The sequence below is a fragment of the Dromaius novaehollandiae genome, chromosome 8, assembly GCF_036370855.1.
Source record: "Dromaius novaehollandiae isolate bDroNov1 chromosome 8, bDroNov1.hap1, whole genome shotgun sequence".
Taxonomy (NCBI): Eukaryota; Metazoa; Chordata; class Aves; order Casuariiformes; family Dromaiidae; genus Dromaius; species Dromaius novaehollandiae.
Window position 1 is genome coordinate 2481567 of NC_088105.1, and position 18069 is coordinate 2499635.

General features: G+C 53.9%; 1 protein-coding gene and 1 non-coding gene across 2 annotated transcripts; both read left to right on the forward strand.

The window, feature by feature from the left end:
* The first annotated feature begins 1445 nt into the window (after window positions 1-1445).
* Window positions 1446-15001, forward strand: LOC135329083 (PHD finger protein 7-like). The gene is made up of 8 exons (XM_064516389.1): window positions 1446-1533; window positions 4882-5018; window positions 6339-6440; window positions 12294-12418; window positions 12981-13143; window positions 13232-13338; window positions 13977-14096; window positions 14941-15001. Exons 1-8 carry the CDS (start codon window positions 1446-1448, stop codon window positions 14999-15001), a joined length of 903 nt encoding a protein of 300 aa, XP_064372459.1.
* Window positions 15002-16804: 1803 nt separating this feature from the next.
* TRNAK-UUU (transfer RNA lysine (anticodon UUU)) lies at window positions 16805-16877 on the forward strand. The gene has a single exon. It is a non-coding gene; the product is annotated as a tRNA-Lys (tRNA).
* The last annotated feature ends 1192 nt before the right edge of the window (window positions 16878-18069 follow it).

Below are 18069 nucleotides of genomic sequence, written 5' to 3' on the forward strand. Positions count from 1 at the left end.
TTATCCTAACCAGCGGGCGCTCCACATTTAAGCTGCATCAGACCTTGCTGAAGCAAATGCCAGGGTTCCGGCTCACTCCTATGGCCTTGTTCTCATTGAAGGGGGACTAAGTCACCTGCAGACAACCTTGAGACAGAAATGGAAACAGCAGTTTGTAGAAAACCCCATTGGTGACCATGCTGATCATAATTTCTGGCCAGTGCTGTCAGCACGGTGGCTGCAGTGTGACATCATTGCTGGTGCCTGGGGGCACTGAGAGCTCGGGGCAGCGTTTGCAGTGATTTGTTTCCCTCCCAGGACCCCATCGTCTCTTCGTTGGGAACGACAGTCTGGCACTGCCCAGGGACAGGACTCTGGCACCAAAAGCTGAGGCATCTGCTGCTGCAATCTGAGGGTCTGTGGGACGATGACCTGAATAACCCTAAGATCGGTTGTGCAGTCCTTGTGCTTGCCTTCTGCATGACACCCCTCTGACATGGCACAGCTGAGTCCCTTTGAGCCCCGAGTGCACAGAGTGCACCTGGCCGTGGGGCCTGGGCCACACACACCTCAGTGTGCATGGTGCTTTGGACTTACTCCCAGAAGGCAGGAAATCGGCTTGTGTCTGAAATCTGCCAGAGGCGTCAAGAGGACAGCTCTGAAGCTGTGTGTTGCCTGAGAGCCTGGGGGCAGCTGAAGCTTGGCTTCAGTTTCTTGAACGGTCCTGTGAGTTCTTTTGTCTGTTGTTGTTGTTTGCTAGATCAGAAACAAATGGAGCCACTGAAGTGTGCTGACTTAGCCTTGGACGTCGTGGCTTCAAGGAAGACAGTGAAGGCTTGCATTCGAGAGACCGTGCATCTTTTCTGTCACTGCACTTTGTGCCATTTTCATGGGCCCTGTGAGTCTCGAGGGCACAGATTGCCTCCTGACTGCCTCCTTCCTGGGTACAGACGAGGGGTACAGAAGGAGGGATTTCTTGACCTCAGGGTAGCTGCTGTGCAGTGGGGCTCTGCAGAGCTCTGTCATGCACCCAGGGCTGTAGAGCAACTCCAGTAACCACCGAGAGGGTGGAGTTTACTCTTTACAGGTGCACTGACATTTGTCAGGGAAGGTCTGCAAGTGAGCTGGAGGGCAAGACTAGCCTTCCCCATGGTTTTGTCTAACTGGAGAAAAAGAGACCAGTCCGTTCTCCATATACTCTATAAATAAGAGATTAGAGGTGGTATCCAATGGCAGGAAGGCAGATGTATGCCCCTCCAGGCACTGGACTCAGTTTTCTCAAATCATCTGCAAGCATGTTGCGTCATCTGCTTTGGAACACTCTGGACTTGACAGCACCTCTGAAAGACCTCTGTGACCAGATCCCTAATGCAAATTGCAAAGGGAATGTGTGTGTTCTCACTTCAACCTGGTGCCGCCGCCTTCTTTCCAGGTTTCAGCTTCAGACTAAGCCTTGGAGAAGAGCCATGAAACCTGCTGTGAAAGACAGTGCAAAGCCTATTCAAGCAACAAAGGTGAAAAAAGAAGAGCTTAGCGATAAGAGGGTCAAAAAAGGTAATGTAACAGCTGACTCCTTACAGAGCTGTGTAGCTTTCCCTGTTGTCCGTACCCCTAGGGAAGCAGAGCCAAGGTTATCATGGGATGTATGGGATAGTCTAAAGGGCTTCCTGGGACTGTATTTCACCCAGCATGGCAAATCTCTGGGGACTTGTTCTGGACCAGGAGCCCCCAACAGCCCTGCACCACCAGTTGCAGTTGACTGGTGCTCGCCCCACGGGTTGCAGCTGACACTGGTGAAGGACACTTTCTCACTGCACTCCATTCCCGAGCATATGTTGCAAGCTGCTCTTCTGTTTGAGGAGTTTGTGCAGGAAGGAGACAAAAGCTAGGGAAATCCATTGGCTTTGTGAATAACAAATTTTACCTTGAATTCAAAGGGCAGAAAGAACACTGTAGTTCCTCACAGAACTACTGTGTTTGAATTTGAGGAGAAAAATGACCTGGAGATGATTGTCAAAGGGCTGCCAACCTGTGCCAAAGCTCCATTTCCCTTTCAAAACTGGGAATTTCAAAATGAGGATCTTCAGGCTGAATGTGACAAAGTCATGCCTATGAGACCAGCCACAGAGATCAGACATTCTGCTCCTCTCGTGTGAAATTCTTCCCCCAGAGAGACTTTCTTAGGTCACCATCTCCTCCCAGCAAGCTGTCTTTTTCAGAGTATGGAGCAGGCAAAGCAGCACAAAAGCCATTCCCTGGAGAGCAAGTGAAGGAGGAAACGGAGCAGAGAAAAAAGTCCTCTGTGGGGTGAGTCTCTTGTCGAAAAGGATGAGGGTGAGGCTGTGCTGTTGTTCTGGTGCGAGTGAGAGGTGTCCTTTGAACGCAACTGTCTGCGCCAGCTTTGAAGGGCTATGACCACAGGTCACAACAACGCCTGTTTTCTGGCTGCATGGCAAGTGCGTAGTGGGTGTCTGTGAGACTCTCGTGTTGCCTGCATTTCTCTCCTGGCTCTGCTTCCAGGACACAGCTCTTTGGGGCATCTAAAGGCAAGTTGCGACTCCACAAGTTCAGGATCTTTTTCTTCTTCCCCGCAGAGGTATCTGAAAGGAACTTTCTGTTTGATGAAACTAGTTCAGGGTCCATAGACATTTTCATGAGAGCGCGGAGGGATGCAGAAGCTCTCAAATAGCTCTCGGGTGGTGCAAGTGTTTGAGCTGTGTCCTGCTCTGGGTTACTCCTGGGGCTCAGGCAGAACTGGCACAGATGGGATTAAACATGAAGCAGCTCCTTGCTTTAGTTTAACGGATGCTGCTTTACTGAGCTTTGGGGCACTGTTTAGTTCACTAGGAGTCTGTCCCTTTCTACCAAATGCCAAGAGAAGTGCCGTAGATAGACATGTGGCAGGCTTGCTTTTCTCACTGCATCACTTCCTCCTCCTTCGAGACTGTCTGCAAGTAAGAGTCCTCTTTCCAAACCTAAACACACAGTACTGGAGGCCATCAAAGAGTCTATACTGCAATTGCCAGGAGAGGGGAATGGCGTGTCCTGTCACGTCAAGGGAAAGCGGAGATCCTGGCCTTTCCTTTGCCGACATCACGCCACACCTGGGTGTTACAGCGCAGGCCTATCCCTCTTTCTGTTTTCATTTGAGCACAGTTAAGACATTACACCTAACTCTGGGGGACTGATGGCTGCCCCTCTTTGGCTTGTCCCTGGCCCCACTCGCTGAGGAGTAAAGACTACATGGAGGTCCAGACTGGCCAGTCCCTAGGGACGGCACCTCCGGGGCTGAGGGGAGGCATGCTGCTGCAGGACTCCCGCTGCTGCTGTCAATGTCCTCATTATTCAAGAAAAGCATTCAGCTTTTTCATTGGTTTTAGAGAGCCAACTTTTCAAACTCAGAAGCAAAATAAGTCTGTCCTGTCAGTAAACCAAGTAAGCAACAAGAATAATTCCTGCCTTGAACAAAGTAGTTTTTCTTCAGTTAGGCCATGGTCACTTTATGAATTAAAACCTACGAGTTCTGGTGTGAACACCTGTCCATTAAACATTGACATTCTTCCTAGCTGTTTGGCAGTGCTCATACCATTTTGAAACCTGTCTTCATAGAGAGGAGATGTGGCAGAAGCAGATAAAAACAGGGAGAGTCTATGAGGAGAGGCTGACAGCTTGATGGGGTTGGAAGAGCCCTGAAACTCCTCCCAGGCCTGCAAGGCAACCTTCCCTTGCTGCAGCACCAGAGGCAGAGGCAGTGCTGGCACCAGAGCTGGGAGAAGCATGCCTGGCACGTGTATGGAAATGTCCAATTGTGTGCCCTTTTTCAGCTGCGGGCATTCGCCTTTTCTGTCTTGGACATGTTTCCGGACAACTGCAAGGAACCCCACGGTGGGAAGAAGGAGAGAGGCCCGCAAGGGCACAGGCACTGGGGAGAGCCAGGAGTGATCCAAGAGGCCCATGTCTGATTGTTGCAGAGAGGGCAGGAGGGACAGCAGAGCCTCCCTCATTTTCTGCCCCCACTCTCGAGGTCAGGGCACTTGTGGGAGGGCAGGTTTCAGCAGAGAGGGGCTCTGGGGTGGATGTTTCTGCTTTAGGCGCTAGGACAGAATCCCCTGGCGCTGCCCAGCCCCAGCTGTGCCTGCAATGGAGGCGTGCCTGTGCCTGCCATCAGGGAGGAGGCCAAGGGAGCTTGGGAGCAGGACTGGCAGGCAGAGACGAGGGTGTGCGAGGGAAAGGCAGCCCCCAGGAGTGGAGGATTTCTGCCCAGAGCCAGGGAGCAATGGGAGGCTCTCTTTGTCGACCATCTCTCTGAGGGGCCTGAACGGCAGGGTCTGCTTGTTGCGAGGGGTCTGAAGAAGCCGCAGGAGCAAAATCCCTGTCTGCCAGGGTCGCCAAGGGCTCTTGTGCCCAGATTCTGGCCCCCAGACTTCTTCTTCACATGGAACCCAGTGACAGACACGGTGACGGTGTCACAGTGGACAATGCGATGACACGGGTCACCAGGGCCAGGAGATAAAGGCCTCCTGGTGTCTGGCTGGCACTAGGTTGGGAGGCAGCTCCTCTGAGCAACCTGGTGAGGTGAGGGGAGTGGGGGCAGGTGTCCCGCAGAGGGATGGCTTGGGGAGGGGTGTGGATCGGGGGTCCTGCGCAGGGCGGAAAGGGCAGCCGGGGAGACAATGCCACTTCTCAGGGAGGCCGCAGAGCTCAAGGGCTGTCAGCCTCCCGTGCCCATCAGCAGTGCCCCTCGGCTGTGGTGTGACAGAGATTTGGGCAGCACCAGCCTTGCTTGAGTGTCAGGGCAGCGGAGGGGCTTGGTGGGTGCTGCTGAGGGAGGGAGCAGGTGCCCATGCCTCTGAGGTCCTGGTGCTGTGCTGCAGTCACCCCCTTGTCCTGCTCGTCCCTCAGGGTCGGCAGAGGAGCCTCTGGAGGGGAAAGCCCAGCCTAGCTGTGGCAGGACCTTTTCAGAGCTCTCAGGACCGACCTGCACTGTGGCCGCCATGAAGCGGAAGGCTCGCCAGTCGAGGGAGGATGGTGAGAGCAAAGTATCCCGGCAGCTCACAGAAACCGGGCAAAGGTGTTGTGGGGGTGACTTTTGTGCAGAGCTGGGAGTGGTGGCAATGGGCTGCAGGAGGTCCTCAAGAGCCCCACTGCAGGGCCCCTCTTGAACTTCAGCCAAGGAGGCTTGTTGTGTGGGGAGGGCGGGCTGTGTGGGGAGGGCAGGCGCTGCCCAGAGCTTGCTGTGCTCCAGGAGTCCAGGGAGGAAAGGGGAAGGCAAGGGCAGGGAGAGCGCGGGAGCCTCTGAGGCTGTGGGGAGCTTGGAGGGGCCTTGCTTTGGGCCAGAGCGTGGCACAGTCGGGGAGAGGTGGGGGCTGGAGTCAGCACCTTGCTGGGGTTTCCGTGGGAGTGGGATGTGCGTGGGAGTGGACGGGGACCGGCTGTGAAGGCAAAGCCCCACGGCCTGTGGGGAGGTGCTCTGACTCCTGAGACCCAGCGACACCCTTCCGCAGGCTGTCTGCCACCTCCTGCCCATCGCATTCCTGGGCGCCTGTTGTGACGCACATCCCAGCAATGCCCCCTTCCTCTCCAAGGCCCCCACGGGCCCTGCCAACGGCTCCAGGCCTGCTGCACCCCCTGGCACAGCCGAGAGACGATGCTCTCTTGGGGGAAATCCTCAGGCTGACTCTCCCCAGCCCCTCCAGAGGTGCTCAGTGGTGGTGATGTGTGCTCTCCCTCGCTGCTTCCCTCCCTGCCTCCAGAGTGTGTGCTGTGTCGCCGTGCGCACTCTGAGCCGGATGTCTACAGGCAGACGTGCCAGGAGGACGGCCTCTGTGCACATGAGTTTTGCCTGGTGAGTTCCCCTGGGGCTGCCCACAGCTTTGCCCTGGCACCCCAAGGGGCATGTGTGCATGCGTGGAATCACAGCCCCAGGCGCCCTGTAGGTGCCGACTCCTCCTCCTGCGCTCCCAGCACAGCCTCCCCACCCGGATGCTGCCGATTGACCCTGTTCCCTGTGTGTGTGGGAGATCCAGCCCTCCTGACCTGGTCCTCAAAAGAGAATGCGCCCAGCCCCAGGGTCTCTTTGAGTTGCTTTCCTGAGCAATGGCTGTGCAGTGGTGTCCACCAGCTCTTCTGCACAGTTCCCTGGGTCAGCAGCTTGCAAAGCCACAGCACACCCAAAGCTCGGCCCTCCCTATGCCTTCTTGTTCAGAATGAGGTCTAAGGCAAGCGCTACTGCAGCTCGCCCAGTCCCGGGGGAGCTAAGCACTGCCTGCCCCTGCTGTCTCTCAAGGCTCAGGACAAGCCATCAAGAATGGTGCCTGTCTCACTGACCTGATGAGCTCCTGCACTTTTCTGCCTTCCAGTATCTTGCTGAAGGGCTTTACCAGAGAGGCACGGATGAGGATGGATTCTGCCGGTTCCTCCCTGAGGATATCAGGCAGGCAGTGAATCGGGCAGCCCAGAAGGTGAGGATCTAGCAGGGGAGGAGGGTTGTGTTGCTGTGACAGGTCTCCCTCATGGCCTTCCCTAGCCAGTCCCAGGAGGTCACGAGCCCAGCTTGCATTAGTGTCCCAAGTGCTCCTGCATGTCTGTCTCTGCAAGAAGGCAGCCAGCTCCCTAGCGGTGCTAATGAAGGAGGGAGAGCCTAGCTGCACGTCATTGCCTGCTGCCGCTCCTGGCTCCCCATCACAAGCTCAGGGTCACCTGCTTGGTGTGGAGGACTGGCTTGAGGGCAGAGGTCATGTGAAGATTGAACAAATAAAGGAAGCAGAACTAAGTGCATATCGCACACAGTTGATGTGAGCCAAGTCCCGTATGAGAGTAAAAACAGCTAGAGCCAAGGACACATTGTCCTTGGCTCCAAGGTGTTATCAATGATTAGTCCTGGGAACTTGCGGGTGATGTAATGCAGAAGTTGCTGGGTAAACCAAGTTGCTGTTACCAATAAGGAGCTCAGCTTTTGCAATATGTATGAGCCTGATTAGTCCTATGCTATATAAAGGAAGATCACGCCTAATAAAGATGAAGTACACTGATCACTCATTGAGCGTCTGGGTCTTCCCTCCGTCGGCTCCTCCCGTGCAAGTTTCCAACAAATGGCACCCGAACAGGGACCCTGCCGGTCAGGGACTCGGTGATTAAAAACTCAGGAGTCGACAGAGTGCTAGAGACAGCTGGTCCTGCTGTGCTAAAGGCGACGAGACACAAAAGGGGGTCTACGTGCCAGAGTTACAGAGGAGGTGGAGAGGACACAAACAAAGGGGGTCCGTGCCCAGGACGAGACGGGGTCCTGCCAGAAAGTCTCGCCGCAGGTCTTGCAAAGGTTGCAACGGTAAGTGAGTAACCACGGAGCGACAAGCGGCTTATTATTTATTAAGATGCTTTTTAGAAAAGCGAGGTACTCAAGGAATAGAATGTCATAAGGAACTCCCAGGGCTATTAGCTTACGGAGTGGCTAAGGGGTGTTTTGTTAACCCAGATACCATGTTCGAACAAACTGAATGGAAAAAATTTGGGGACAAGTTGTTTGATGAAGTAATAAGTGACAACAAGACAGCAAAAAAGCTGATGAAGCCGTGGAGGGCAGTTACTAATGCTCTCGCACCTCAAAGAAAAAAAAAAAAAAAAAAAAGAAAGAAAAGAAAAGAAAAAGGAAAAAAAAGAAAAAAAAAGAAAAAAAACAAAACCAAAAACAAACAAACAAAAAAAGAAAGTAGCTGTCGCCGCCGCGGAGCGTTTGGGAAGCCCCGATGGGTTCAAGGAACCCCCGCATGCAGAGGTGTCCCCTGTGTCCCCATACCCATCACCCCCCTCGAACCTTTACTATTGCCCAGGGAGGGTCTGGGAACACAGGCCTGCCAAAAGGAGCAACATTGACCATGCGGCAGATCCCCCCTCCTCCCTCCCTCAGCGCCTCCCCCCCCCCTCCCTCCCCCCCCCTCCCTCCCCCCCCTCTCTCCCTCCCCCCCTCTCCCTCCCCCCCCTCCCCCCGCCCTCTCCCCCCCTCTCTCTCTCCCCCCCCTCTCTCTCTCCCCCCCCTCTCTCTCTCCCCCCCCCTCTCTCTCTCCCCCCCCCTCTTTGGCCACAGTTATCTGAGGACACCCATCTCAGGCTATCAATGTGAAATAAGTTTTTCTCTATGATATTAATGGTCAGAAACCACTAATAAAAGCAGTTTGAAAAAGAAAAAAAAAAAAAATCGGGAATAAAGGGGGAACCAACCGGACAGATGTTGGATTATATTTGGGGAACAAATATATTGTTGCCGGGGGACATACGCAGCATAATGAAGTTAATACTAACACAGCATCAGCAGCTGCTGTTTAACGCGCATTGGCACGCAGTATGCCAGGAAGCGGTAGCTGTTATAAGGGCTCCAGGGGACCCGTTGTATGGAGTAACGTTAGATGAGTTGATGGGGATAGGCGCGTATTTCCGCTTAGAAGCGCAGGCCCTGCTGGGACCAGATAAAGCTAAAGAATCAATGAAGCTAGCAAGGCGGGCGCTTGATCAATTAAAGGAGCCAGGGGGTATCCCATCTTATTTGGGAATAAAGCAGGGCCGGGAAGAGCCTTTCAGCTTATTTATTGACAGAGTAGCCAATGCTATACAAGCAGCAGGGGTACCAGATTATCTGAAAGGGACTATCTTGAAACAATGTGCAATACAGAATAGTAGCCCTTCAACGCGTAGTATTTTAGCCACGCTCCCGGGAACATGGACTATTGAGGAGGGGCTAGAAAGAATGGCGCAGGTACCTGTAGGACCGCAAGCTATGCTAGTAGAGGCGGTGAAACAATTAGGAGAGAGCATGAGAGAGCAAGCACAGGCGTTGCGGGATAATATGCAACAGAATCAAAGACAGGTATTCGCTGCCCTTGCTCCTTTGCAAAATCCCGGCGGAAATACCCCCCCGATCGACGATCGGCACGCTGCTACCGATGCGGCGTTGTTGGTCATCTTCGCAGAGAATGCCAAGCTAGTAGAGTATGGTGTCCCAACTGCAAAAGCAGCAAACATGATGGAGCGGCTTGTTGGAAGGCTGGCTCGGGAAACGCCCGGAGAAGCGGGACGAGCCGCCCCGCGACGACACAAAAGGCGGCATTCACCACAACAACTCAGCAACCCCCGCAGTTAACATAACCACCTCAGCCGGCGCCCAGCTCCACTCCGAACGGCATGAACCCCTTTGTCTTCGACCAGCCACCAGAGGGAGTCTCGGACTGGACTTGGCAACAGCAGTAGACGCCACCTTATTGGATACAAAGCCAACAAGAATCCGGACGAATGTCTACGGACCAGTAACTATTAATCATGAGCCGGTAGGTGCCTTACTGATTGGAAGATCGTCCGCTACAATGAAAGGATTACAAGTTTTGACAGGATTGATCGACAAGGACTATTTCGGGGGAATTACAAATTGTGGTTTCAGCAATGTTTCCACCTATGCACATACCACAAGGATCGAGAATAGCTCAACTTATTCCGCTTCCCCACCTGACTGAAGGGGTGGCACCAGCGAAAGAGCAACCACGAGGCTATGGTGCTTTTGGTTCCACTGGAAGTGTAGTATTACTGACTGTCGGAATGCATCAAAGGCCCCGACAAACCGTGACTGTAAAGTATAAAGAAGAATCTATACGCACTAATGCCTTATTGGACACTGGAGCGGATGTATCAATAATTAGCACTAAGATTTGGCCCCAGCATTGGCCAACCCGAGAGACCAGCTCCACGGTAGCTGGAGTAGGCGGGGTCACCCTCGCCCGGAAATCATCGACGCTACAATGGACTATAGGGAACAAGGTGGTTAATTGCTCCGTTTCCATTTTACCCCTACCTGAAGGAGTGCAAGCATTAATAGGGCGCGATATCCTTGCCCAGATGGGTATGGTGCTTACCTCGGAACACCCTTTATAGCACCGGCCATTGCCTGGACTTTCCCAATCCCACTCAGCTGGAGGACTGATCAGCCTGTGTGGGTAGAGCAATGGCCGCTTAAACGGGAAAGTCTCATTCAAGCACATGAATTAGTAAAGGAACAGTACAAACAAGGTCATCTAAGATTATCTACCAGCCCTTGGAATACCCCAATATTTGTGATCAAGAAAAAATCCGGCAAATACAGACTTTTACACGATCTACGTGCTGCAAACAGACAGATGCATGACATGGGTGCTTTACAACCAGGGTTACCCAACCCAGCAATGATCCCAGAAGGCTGGCACCTGCTAATCGTAGATTTAAAGGACTGTTTCTTTACTATAGCCCTCCATGAAGATGATAAACAGCGATTTGCATTTACACTCCCTGCTATCAATAGAGAGGGGCCAGACCAAAGATTTGAATGGACAGTACTACCGCAGGGTATGCGAAACTCACCAACCCTCTGTCAACTCTATGTCGATGCGGCACTTCAACCGTTACGTCAACAGTGGCCAGAGACCATGATATATCACTACATGGACGACATATTGTTGGCACAAAAAACCCCTTTTCTCCTGAACAAAAATTTGATCTAATCACACAATTAAAGAAAAAGGAACTTGTGGTGGCCCCGGAAAAGGTACAAGAATCCAGCCCCTGGCAGTATCTAGGTTGGCATATTTCGAATGCCACCATCAGACCACAGAAATTGACAATCAGGACTGACATAAGAACACTCAATGATGCTCAAAAACTATTAGGAGACCTCCAATGGATCCGTCCGGTTGTCGGCATTCCTAATGAACTTTTAAATCTGCTACGCCCCTTGCTGAAGGGAACAGACCCAGCGGCTGCCGTCACGCTCACAGAGGAACAGCAACGGGTACTCCAGGAAACTGCATCGCTAATTACTACGCGTGCTACGCACCGGCGCCTGGAAAATCAGCCACTTGATCTTACTATTTTATGTGGCCCACAATACCTAATGGGAGCCATTACACAACACAAAATAAAAACGGGGGGAAAAAAAGAGGGTTGGCGGAACCCATTGTACTAGAATGGATAGCACCACTGTTACAACCAAAACGAACTATTCAAGGAAAAAATTGATAAGACCCTATTCGTACTAAACTATTTGTGTGTATTCGGGGACGACAAAGAACCACCAGCAATCAAACATAGAAGAAGTGAGAATCGTCGAGGCAAACGTGAATTGAAAAAACTAGGTTCAGATTGCGCTGATGATGTAGAATTATGGGGGCCTGCGGAAAGATTTTTCGCCGCAGCTTTAGCTCCTAACGTTGCAGTTGCGCATGCCATGTCTAATCTAAATAAACTTGCTTGTTGGGCTGTTAGGCAATCAAATGTTACTACACAAATTCTCTCTGAAATGTCACAGGATATGGATAGCCTGAGACATGCAGTCTTGCAAAATAGAGCAGCTATAGACTTTCTGCTTTTAGCACAGGGACGCGGGTGTGAAGATTTTGAAGGAATGTGTTGTTTTAATCTTTCTGATCATGGACAGTCAATCCATGAGCAATTGAAATGGCTAAAGAACCACACCCAGAGAATCACCGTACAGTATAATTGGTTTGATGATCTGTTTAGAAAGATGTTTGGTAATGTGAGTACCTGGATTTTGGGCTTGATCAAAGAAGGGCTATGTATTCTATTCATAATTGTATTAATTTTAATTGCTGTAAGAGTGATTTTTGGCTGCTTAACACAAAAGCTTGAACAATTAACTAAAAAAGTCTTTCTCGCACAAAATAAAAACGGGGGAATTGTGGAGGACTGGCTTGAGGGCAGAGGTCATGTGAAGATTGAACAAATAAAGGAAGCAGAACTAAGTGCATATCGCACACAGTTGATGTGAGCCAAGTCCCGTATGAGAGTAAAAACAGCTAGAGCCAAGGACACATTGTCCTTGGCTCCAAGGTGTTATCAATGATTAGTCCTGGGAACTTGCGGGTGATGTAATGCAGAAGTTGCTGGGTAAACCAAGTTGCTGTTACCAATAAGGAGCTCAGCTTTTGCAATATGTATGAGCCTGATTAGTCCTATGCTATATAAAGGAAGATCACGCCTAATAAAGATGAAGTACACTGATCACTCATATTGAGCGTCTGGGTCTTCCCTCCGTCGGCTCCTCCCGTGCAAGTTTCCAACAGCTTGGTTTCTTTACCTGATGCTGATGCTGATGTCCAAGAAGATCATAGGCAGAGTGTTTTGAGGACAAGCTGGAAAAGAGGGTTCTTTAACAGAAGGCTCCTATGTGAGCTGAGCCAGGTCCAGAGAGCCCTGTGTCCTCCCCCGAAGGGCAGGGCAGAGCTCGGGGTCCCTGACCAATGTCACTGATGGTGAGCGGGGTGCTGCTGTGCTCTTTGCAGACCTGCTGTGTCTGTGGAAAGATGGGGGCCACCGTTGCATGCCAGCAGAAGCGATGCGCCCGCAAGTTCCACTTCCCCTGCGGGTCCAGACAGGGCTGCGTCTCGCAGTTCTTTGGGGAGTTCAGGTAAGGGCTGCCATTTCTCGGGCTGGAGCCTCCCGTGCCTAAAATCCCCTCCTGCTCCCCGCTGCCCTCACTGGCCAAGCGTTTGGGCAACCTGCCTGCTCTGCCCTGCAGTGACCCCTGCAAATGTCCCCTGGGGCCTGATCCAGGACATGGAGGGCTCATGTACCGTTTTTCCCCCTTCCCTGTGGTGCTGGAGCTGAGCAGGAGGGTGTGCCGTCAGCGATGCCCTAGCAATCCATTGGTCTCAGCCCCCTGGGGGGCCAGGATGGATTCCTAAGGGCTGAAGGCTGGCAAACGTGTGTCTTTGCCAAGGCCTCCACCCTGCAGGCAAAGCCCCCATAAGTGCCCCAGGGCCCTTCAAGCAAGTGTGGAGCCCAGGCCTCAGCCAGGACATGCGGAGCCCTTTTGGGTGGGGAACACGCTGGGAGGAAAGGGATGTGAAAAGGGACATGTGCACAGAGCACTGCAGTGGTGATGGCCTCTACAGCCATGGGAAGCCTCATCCAGAGACAAGGAAGGACTCCTGCAGCTCCTCCAGGCTCCCCTCTTTGTCTTCGCTCAGGTCATTGTGCTGGGAGCATCGCCCACAGCAGACAGTGGAGACGCACCAAGACGGGGACACCGTGTGCATCATCTGCATGGAGCCCGTGGAGGACAGGACCTCCTACAGCACCATGGTGTGTCCCTTCTGCAAGCACGCCTGGTTCCACCGAGGCTGCATCCAGGTAGGAGACCCTCCCCTCTCCCACCTCTGAAGCACCAGAGGTGCCCAGCAGCAGTGTCCCGCTCACACTGGTAGTCGTTCTCCTGCAGGGACATGCTCTCCGTTCTGCTTTGAAGCACTTTGCGTGTCCCTTGTGCAAGGACCGTGAGAAGTTTCTGCCTGAGATGTGGCGCCTGGGTATCCGCATACCTGACAGGTTGGTTCTCTTCCTCCCTCTCGCCATGCGTAGAAGAGATGAGAATGGCCAGGGAGCTGTTCCCGCCCAGCCCACAGTCCCTCCACACAGGCTGTACCTCCAGCAAGAGCAGCTGCCTGCAGGAGAGGATGATACAGCTCTGCCTACAGGGATGTCCTGTACTCTGTTCCTCCCACAGGAAAGGGGCTTGCTGAGGAAGAATTAGGGCATTGGTGGTTATGAGCTGTGGAGGGATTTGTTGTTCCGTGAGATTGTCCAGCTGCTTTCTGGGCTTTTTTTCTCCTGGGGTCAGCTTCTCTCCCTCAAAGCTCTTCTGGGGCAAGGAGGGCTCCCACTGAACTCCCGTTAGGGCTCTTCCCTCTTGGTTTCTGCCTGCAAGCATCTCAGGCAGTTGAGAGCAGAGGTCAGCGGCATCAGTCCCATTTTGCAGAGGGGGAACGTCAATCCTGAAGAGGGCCCAGCAAGGCTTGGGTGGGACTCCCAAAGAGGCCTGGCCCCCACGTGTCCTGCTGGCCTAGTCCCCTGCTTCACTGAGGTGATGCAAACAAAGGGCTCCAGAAGACCAGGGGCCTGCAGTCAGGATCTGACCGATGCAAGGGGTGAGGGAGTCTCATGTCCTTTCCTTCCTTCTCCCACAGAAGACTGGCTTGGGAGGAGGAGGAGGAGCAGAACTTGGAAGACCTATATGAAACATACAGCCACTGTGATGCCAGCCAGTGCCTTTACCGGGGAGGCAGGGAGCAGTCAGAAGAGGAGGGGTAAGCCTCTGCAGCAGCAGTTTCCCAGCCTCCTCAGAGGAGGCAGATGCCTTAGCAGTGGCTTGGCCAGATGTCTGAAGGGCTTGCAAGAAGGTGGAAGGACCCCAGGGTCCTGGGTTCTGCCGAGGTTCATTTGTCTCAGCCAGGACCTGGGGAGCAAGGACTCTTGGCAGCCAGGTGGGGCCAGGCCAGGAAGCTCTGTGGGCACTGCCGCTCTCTGGCCACTTTGTCCTTGGGGGGCTCCCTGGCATCACTCCCTGCTGGGGCCTCCCTGCTCAGCAGCCTCTCTGCTTCCCCAGCCCATGGCAACTGCTGCTGTGCTCCTCGTGCGCTGCCAGCGGGACACACCGCCGATGCTCCTCCGTGGGGGATGCCACGGGCCTGTGGGAGTGTGACGGCTGTGCTGGCCAGAGCACTGGTAAGGGGCCGAGGACCTGGGTGCCAGGGCTAGAGGCAGGTGCCAGGCAGGCCCTGGCAGGGGGTGGTCAGGGTGGGGGTGGTGGAGCTTCTCCAGCCCTGTGAGAGGGCTAGGCGGCTCAGGTTGAGGTGGGCAGTGGCGGTAGGAGTTGGAGCCAAGGCGTATTTGGAGCCAGTGCTTCTCATCCTGTCACTGGGCACCGACCAGACAGAGAAGAGTCGGGTTCTGTCTTCTTTTCTGCCCTCCACCACGTAAGACAAGAGGCCCCTTGAGCCTTCTCTCCTCCAGGCTCTACGCTCCCAGCTCCCGCAGCATGGGGTTATGCCTCGCCAGGCGTAGGACTTGGCGTTTCCCTCTGCTGAACCGCAGGAGACTCCTCTTGGCCCATTTCTCCAGCCTATCACGACCGTTTCGTATTGTCTGCAGGCTTGCTGAAGGTGCCCTCGGTCCCATCATCCAGGTCATTAATGAAGATATTAAAGAGTAGTGGAGCCAGTACAGTAAAAGAGAGAAACCCTGCCAGCATCCCATCAGGACCCAAGGACTGCTGTGTGCCCAGCTGGTTTTGGCAATGTTCTCCAAGCTGATCCTTCTCTACTGAGGGGAGATCTTTCCTCTCCTGGAGGAAATCTGCTCCTGGCGGTCCAGGAGCCAATCCTCTCCCGAGGGAAAATTTCATCTTAGAAACTGGTGAGGCACTTCTCCCTGTTTGCAATAGTGCAACTGACTGCTCTGTCACAATGGCTGCAGCCCTGAAGGACACCAAAGACGAGAAGACTCTTGTGCTCGGAGCTGTGCAAAGGAGTAACTCTCTCAGGCTCTGCCTAGGAGAGTTCCCAGCTGGAGTCTAGGCAGTGAGCAGCAGGCTGCCTAGGGGAGACACTGTGCAATCTAGGGAGAAAGGCAGATCTGTGTCTGAGCTGCTTCTGCTGGTTTTACCCTTGAGGGCCTTGTGATGCCAGAGCACAACAACAAGCACAGGCAGGTTTTCCATAGAAGTCTGGGATTGCCTTTGTGACCTTAGGAGACAGCGGCTCTGGCTGGGAAAAGTTCCTCCGGCTGCTGACTCACTTGCTGGGATTGTGAGATTCTGATTGCAGCCTTTTCCTTTGCCGGGGCACTTTTTCACTGCCTCCGACCAGGAACAGACTCCTAAAAGGCAGCATTACAATAAATACCGATCCTTCCACAGCAGGACTTCAACACACTTCCACAAGCAACCCTACTTAGAGCGCCACCAAATTGTCAGCAAGTATCCAGGCAAACTTACAGGTGATTGAGCCAGCTGTACTAAAAGGCACCAGGAGTTTGGTAGCAGAGCAAGCCTCTCAGACCAACGCCCAGAAAGACTGCATGCTGCTGCTACACCCCCACCCCCATTCAATGGGATGCTTGTATTTTGCCTTCTGGGTAGCATCCTGCCAGCTCCCTAGAGATGTGAATTCAAAACATTCAGAGCCATCCTCTCCAAAACGGAGAGGTGCTGTTCCTGAGGCAGCCGTGTCCTGCCAAAGCCCACCCTGGCCCTGCCTGCACCAGCCCATCTACCCACCCTCCCCTCTCCACAGCGGCAGGCTCTGGGCCCAGGGTCCCTGCCCCAGGGCAGAGACACAAAGCTCCCCAGCACTGGCCATGAAGCTTGTGCTTTTTTCCTGCTCCCTGCAGGGTCCGAGCAGCAGCAGAGGGCTCACACAGAGGTGCCAGCGCCTCTGCCGTGGTGCCGCCCCGGGTGGGGATGCTCAGGCCTGTGCAGAGGCCTGGGATATGCCTCTCCTGGGCCAGCTGTGTGTGGAGGAGGGACTGCTCTCGTGCTGCCTGCCCCACGGAAAAGGCGCTGCAGTATGGACACCCGGTGCTGGGGGGCCGCAGCACCATCACTCCAGCCACCAGGAGGGGCTCAGGAGGCACCCGCTCTGCCAGGACCTTGCATGGGAGCAGAGGAAAGGGGCAAGAGAGCCCTCCAAGGGCTGGCATCGGGGCTAGGGGTTTGTTAACAGCTGACCAGCCCAGGGTTTCACCTTGGAAGAGCCACAGCATTCCCACCTGCGTCCTGCACTGCTGAGTGGGAGTGAACTCCTCCTGAGACTGCAGGTCTGACGTGCAGCCTGGCAGCAAGTACCTTCTTCGGAACAAAAATGTGAACGGGAAATGTTAACCCAGTCAGCCCTGCAAGGTATTCATTGCTGGTCTAGGGTTTTCTTCTCTCTCTCTCTGTAGACCTGCTCAGAAAGCCCCTGCTCTGCCAGTTAGGGCTGGGCTCCGGAGCTGGGTGTCTTTTTCTTCTCAGCAAGCCTGGATAGCTCAGTTGGGAGAGCATCAGACTTTTAATCTGAGGGTCCAGGGTTCAAGCCCCTGTTCAGGCGACAGCCTTCCTATTTACTCACTGCTTTCCCCTTTGCACAACAAGTGGCACTGCCAAAACTGAGGAACCCCAAGGGCATCCTTAGAGCCATAAATAAACTCTTGGCATCCAACTCCTGTCTCCCACAAAAGACGCAAGCTCTCTCTCTCCTTCCTCAAGCACCTCAAGGATGAAACCAGCAGAGGCAGCTCTGACACAGATCTGCCTTTCTTCCCACATTGCACTCTGTCTCTCCTAGGCAGCCTGCTGCTCACTGCCTAGACTCCAGCTGGGAACTCTCCTAGGCAGGGCCTGAGAGATTTACTCTTTTGCTCACCTCCAAGCACTCCTAGACTTCCGTGTCCTTCAGGGCTGCAGCCATTGCGACAGAGCAGTCACTCGCACTGTTGCCAACAGGGACAAGTGCCTCACCGGTTTCTAAGATGAAATCCTCCCTCAGGAGACGGTTGGGCTTGATTTACCCACAGGAAGGCCTTGAGAAGATGAGGAAGGAGCAGCAAAAATACATCTTGCAGGACAAGAGCCTAACAAAAGCAGTAAGTCACAAACTACTGACGTGGGGCTTCTCTCCCCACGTGCAGGCAAGGTGAGCGCCCTCCCCGGGGGATGCATCCCAGCCCTCCCGTGCACCAGAGCCCATGCAGACAGTGTGGGGAGGATGCCCACGCAGCAAGAGCCAGAGCCAGAGCCAGAGCCAGGCAGGATGCTGCCCTGGTACCCACTCCCCAAAACTGGCCTCCTGCTCTACCGCCTCTCTCCATGTAGCTCCATGGACACTGGGCCGTGGAAGGGGCACAGCCTTTCCCTCCGGGCTGGGACAGAGCTGGCGACTGGGGATTAAAGGGCAGACTAACATGGGTGACACTGCTGCGGGTGTTTGCTACAGGCCACCTGAGCAGGGAGGAGAAGGAAATGAGGCCTTCTACAGACAGCTGGAAGCAGCCTCACAGTCACAGGCCTTAGTCCTCAGGGGGTTTTGAACCACCCCAATACCTGCTGGAGGGACGACACAGCAAGGCACCAGCAATCCAATGCTGGGATGGGGCTAGGAAGGCCAAGGCCCATCGGGACTTTAAACTGGCAAGAGGTGTCAAGGACAACAAGAAGGGCTTCTCTGAACACCTCAGTAACAAAAAGAAGGCACGGGCAAATGTGGACCTGCTGCTGAATGGGGCAGGGGCCCTGCTGACAAA